Genomic DNA, 5567 nt, shown 5'->3' with positions numbered 1-5567 from the left:
TCAGCAGCCCAGACGTACGAGGAGCTTGTAATGATTTGCCCCGACGTCGAAGAGTACGAACGGCGCCGCCGATTGTCTTCGCGTAAGACGCAGCGTGTGATTTTGGTAGGTACAAGCTTTACTATGCTCAGGCTCTTTACAAGGCTGGTTTATACCCCGATGCTACTCGCGCAGCCCTACGAGTAGACAGCCCGCAGTTTGCCCAACGGGTAATTTCTCTGCAGGCAGCCATCAAATACGAGCAAGACGAACTGAGTGGGTGCAAATCGCTTCTTGATCAGTGTCTCCCGGACGACCCAGAAACAATTATCAACTATGCTGCGATTGCATTCAAAGAGGGACAGTATGATGAGGCGCGCGGCAAGTACATAGAGGCCATGAATACTTTGGGCTACCAAGCAGACCTCGCGTGTAACGTCGCTTTATGCTATTACAAACAGAAACAGTACGCAGCAGCACTGAAGAGCCTTGCAGAAATCATCGAACGTGGAGTTCGAGAACACCCTGAGCTGAGTGTGGGAAGCAACACAGATGGCATTGATGTGCGAAGCGTGGGAAACAGTTCAGTCCTGCAGGAAACATGTCTCGTGGAAGCGTTCAACCTAAAGTCAGCAATAGAATACCAGATGGGAAACCTAGATGCTGCAAAGGAAGCCCTGAGTGATATGCCACCACGCCAGGAGGAGGAATTGGATGCAGTCACACTCCACAACCAGGCATTAGTGCATATGGACGAGGACCCTTCTACAGGCTTTCGGAAATTGAATTTCCTGCTTTCAAACCCCCCATTTCCTCCAGAAACCTTTGGGAATTTGCTGCTCTTGCACTGCAAATTTGGTTACTACGACCTAGCCGCGGATATTCTGGCAGAAAACACGCACCTGACGTATAAGTTCCTATCCAACGAGCTTTTCGAATATCTAGATGCGTCAATAATGGTTCAAACGTCTCCAGAGGAGGCGTACCGCAAGTACGATGACCTTACGAATAAGCATATTGACCAACTCCGCAAGCTCACCAAGGCTATTCAAGATGCGCGGATATCTCGTGATAACGAGGCTATCAAGCAATCTCTTAAATTTTACGATGAGGCCCTCGAACGCTACATTCCCGTCCTCATGGCCATGGCCCGAATCTACTGGGACAAAGAGAACTACCCTATGGTCGAGCGCCTCTTTCGACAGAGCGCTGAGTTTTGTTCGGAACATGAGGTATGGAAACTCAACGTCGCACATGTCTTTTTTATGCAGGAGTCAAAATTCAAGGAGGCGATTCGTTACTATGACCCCATTGTAAAAAAGAAATCAGAGAATATATTGGATGTCCCCGCTATTGTCCTTGCTAACCTTTGCGTTTCGTATATCATGACATCTCAAAATGAGGAGGCAGAGGAGCTCATGCGAAAGATTGAGAAAGAGGAAGAACGGCTGGCCTACACCGAGCCTGACCGCCAATGTTACCACCTTTGCATTGTCAACCTTGTCATTGGAACGTTATACTGCGCCAAGGGTAATTTTGAATTTGGTATCTCGCGGATCATCAAGTCTCTAGAGCCCTATGATAAAAAGCTTGGACCTGATACCTGGTACTACTCCAAACGCTGTTTCTTGGCCCTTGCCGAGAACATGGCAAAACATATGCTCATGCTAAAAGATGCTTCAGTCCACGAAATTATTAATTTTTTGGAAGCCTGTGACTCTCATGGCGCAAATATCACCACGGTAATCACGCCAACCGTAGACCCAGATGGCAACCACCCTGCGGAGGTGACACACAATGTGTCTTACGAGGCTCGCCAATTGAAAAAGATTTTCCTCAAGTTGCGGGACTAGACTAGTATTCAGATTTGCCATATTGGCCTTGAAAGCAAGTCCCAAAGGCGGCCCGGCGCCTTTGGTTGCGCCCCCACCTGCTTGGTCGAAAACGCGGGCATCTCCTGGCAGACAGTAGCCACCCATGTTTATACAATCGCCCTGCAGAGACGGGGGAGGGGACAACACGCGAGGGCTCCCTAGCTCGCCGTGATCGCCACCGAATGGAGCGCAAGTCGAGAGCGCCGCCGGGCAATCCGACGGTGTCGGCGCCGTGGATATAGCCTCATCATGGCCAGGGTTATATTCCACGAGGGCGGCTACGGCACAGACTGGGCCGCGTTCGATAAGCAGTAACTAAAGCTACTAGTAGCCCGCGGGTTTTGGCGAGTGGCCAGTCATCCGTCCGCTTTGGCGAGCCCAGCGACTTACCCCAGGGCTGGCCGCATAGAAGGTCTGAATCATCTTGCGGATTCAGAAAAAACAATCCGCTGGTTCGGGCGACGCGCAGAAGCGGAGATAACTGGCGTCTTTTTCGCGCGCGCGCGCGGGGATGGCAGTTACGAAGTAGATCTCAGCCTCTGCGTGTTCCCGAGACAAGCGGGCTGAAGTTCTGGAATGCCCGACCCCGAGTCCCCCTTGCGAAGTGTGCTCAGATGCTACCCCCGAGGACCGCACCCTGTCTTATTCGCGCGTCTGAAGTGTGCGCCCATGCCGTCGCCCCCCGCTGAGGTTAAGGAGACCCACCTAACCCCGGTTAACTGCTTACTACCAGGATTAAGCTAGGTTATAGTCATTTCTTACTTCCCATCAAAGTTTCGTTGCGGGAAATCTGAGACCCATTACTACAGTAGAAGGCCCCGGGGGCCCCAGCCCCCTAAACCACGCGGCCTATTGAGACTAGTCGCTGGGGGTGGACTGCTTGGGGCCACTCCAGGCAGGTCGATCAAAAGGCGGCTGCGACGTGGCCCCGCGCCGAGTTATAGCGCCATCGTCGATTGGCGACTGAGGTGGAATGTTGTGAGCACGAAAATAATGAAAGTAGTTTTCAAGATTCCCGGGGGCGCAAACCCTGCGTGTGAGTCAATCTTGAAAGGATACCATACGTCATAAGGAACAGATATAGCAACCGGGGGTGATGGTGGTGAGCTTGCATCTGAGCCACCAGTTCGCTGAATGAAGCTTGCGGTGGCTGTGATAGTGATGCTTTGTTTTTTGTCCTCTGAGTTACTATCAAAGCGATATTTGATGTCTGATTTTCCAAAATCCAGCCGTACTGCAATTATTTTTGCCTGTGGGTTGCTGCGAGAGCCAACGTAACCCCAAATAAAACCTAAGAGCACACATGGGCAGCAGCATCGGTGCACTGCAGTCGCTGGCTCGCACGATAGTTCATTGAAGTCACTGCATTTTCGCATGTCCAGGTCCGCTCCTGCCAAGCTGCTGCATCTATCGTGGGTTGCACGTCGACATTGACCCACTGTGATGCATCGAGCGGGTCTGCATTGCCGAATAGCCCAATCTATGCAATTGCAGTTGTTTAGACACGAGACTCGGAACACGGGGCGTCGCGAGTGCGTCGGGTATTCTGATTTTGTTGGCATCAAATATGTTTGAGACGTTAAAATAGCGCCTGGAGATGACATTTTGTGAGTCAATAATACCGGAACACAGGCAAGCACGGGACAGCATTCCCCGTGACGTGCACTCCGTGACCGACCTGTATTCCCAGGTGCTCTGTTTGCCACAATCTCAATGGACAAAGGGCCTCCGCACACAAAAGTCTTGTACCTGGCTGTAGTTTAGCTGAAGTAGACACCCTGACCGCATGTCCACCCCAAAAGATAAGGTGACCTTTGTAGTAATGATGAAGTACATTTAAGGATCTGGACTCCGGATGTTTGGCTCTTTCAGTGGCAGCGTCCGTGCAAGTACCATCGTTGTCAGCACCCAGAAGTTGAAGGCCCCGAGCACGAGGTGATACCGCGTCGAGCTGTGACGTCGCTGCTATAGCGTGCCCAGCAAGTACAGGACGACCGTATATGTATCCCGGATTTCCTGATTTGCTTCTGTTGATGAGATTGGCTAGGTTGCGAGGGCTGTTTGAAACGTCCTGAAACTCCACCGAATATTCTTGCTGTAGCACAATTTTCCCATCATCATTCGATGCTGCAAGTGGAACATCAGTCAACACCTGTGTCCATCGTGAGATTATGCAGCATTTAAAATCTGTTCACTACTCTGTTGAGAAGAATGTTCTGAGCTCAAGATGTACGAGGTCAACATAAGCAGCGACAATATTGTTCTCGGAGTTTGTGCGATGTATCAGAGTATAATGGACATTTAATAGGGCGTTTCGACATGCAGGTGTCAGGGGGCGGCTTGAAGCAGACTCCAGTAGACAAGTGTCTGCCTATGTGCACCGAAATATGAAAGGGTGCCTCTCGAATGTGCAACGCTGGCTAGAAGCGGTGGGTACTGGAACAAATTCTGTTGGGGCGGGCACTGGCCCAGAGATGTCCGCCGCTGTCTTGCCTATCACAATACCATTACGTATAAGAATCTATTATTACGGCGCCAGTCGAATTCTGATCATTGACTCGGTGCGTTGGATGGTGTAGGCGTCGCAGCGAGAGAGGGCAGCGGCGTCGTAGTCGGCACTCGTTCATAGATCGACTTGCAATTGAGGACGCTGTCATATTGGCTCAACTCACCCGTTTCGAAGTTTTGCCAGGTAATCGAACGAATGGCTACCTACATCGCGATAGTCCCCATAGAAACATGTGATTTGAATTGATACCCCTGACTAAACTAAATGCACGTTTGTATAAGACAAGCACGCGGGCCTCAATCCAGTCATCGCTGGCGGGAGATGCACCCGTGTAACTTCCAATGTATAGGCGACTCATTCTACTGTGATCGAGGGGACCGGTTTCGCAGGCAATCTCAAGCTCATTCGTCTCAAACACTTGAATGCATACTTTCGTCTCGGGCCTGGAATAAACAAATTATGACTCTCAGCAACTTCCACACGACTTTCCGTCTTCGCTGTCAGCTGACTTTGAAAAATGCACTCGACCAGAGTCAGAGCACCTGTGAAATCACCTATCAAGCTCCAAGAAGTCAGCCTATGCTATTACGTTCCAAGATGCGATGTAGTTGGGAACGGAAGAACGCCACCGAATGCTGTCGCCTAGGTCACAGTCTATATCGGATTAGCATATTATTCGAACATTTCACGTAGTCATCTTCTCCAGCCGCGCCAAGTGAGACCGCCACTCCTACAGAGTCACCAAAATCGTACGTCTTGTCTGTTGCGTAGGAAGCCTGGTAATTTATGATGCAAATAATTGTCTTGATTGTCAGGATCTGGGCACGGTGTCTGACTAATGCATTTTGCTTCCATTGAGCATAATCATATTCGTTTTGTCCAAAAGTGCTTTCAAAACTGGAAGAGCCTGGCAAGCCTGGGTCCTAAGTATAAGGCCCCCTGTCATCCACGAAATGGCATGGATTTTTTTAAAACACTTGTGGTCTAGCGTCACAATATATAGCATGGTAAAATTCACCCTGAAAGTCTGAATTATCATATCGAACACAGAGCATGCGATCAACCGATCCTCTCGCCAAGCCTATAGTATGATTTTAGATCCTGGAGGGGGTGTAGATTCAAAGTAGAGCTCACTCTTCGCGGCCAGAGGAAATTTAGGGTTCACACGATCAACCTCTTTCGTGGAGTAGCACCTATTACAGGTG

The 5567-nt window shown here is 50.1% G+C and overlaps 1 protein-coding gene across 1 annotated transcript in view; it reads left to right on the top strand.

Annotated features, from left to right (window-relative positions):
* The window catches only part of AURANDRAFT_72573 (hypothetical protein), a gene marked incomplete at both ends in the record, with an annotated part of 5226 nt that extends 3245 nt beyond the window's left edge, over positions 1-1981 (top strand). Inside the window, 2 exons of the mRNA XM_009042841.1 lie at positions 132-209; positions 282-1981. Coding sequence (XP_009041089.1) covers positions 132-209; positions 282-1832 — 1629 coding nt within the window. The remainder of the gene's footprint in view (positions 1-131; positions 210-281) is intronic.
* Between the last annotated feature and the right edge of the window lie 3586 nt (positions 1982-5567).

The sequence above is a fragment of the Aureococcus anophagefferens genome (genome assembly GCF_000186865.1).
Source record: "Aureococcus anophagefferens unplaced genomic scaffold AURANscaffold_38, whole genome shotgun sequence".
NCBI classification, from domain to species: Eukaryota; class Pelagophyceae; order Pelagomonadales; family Pelagomonadaceae; genus Aureococcus; species Aureococcus anophagefferens.
Note: the sequence above shows the minus strand (reverse complement) of the source record. Positions and strands in the feature narration are given on the sequence as shown.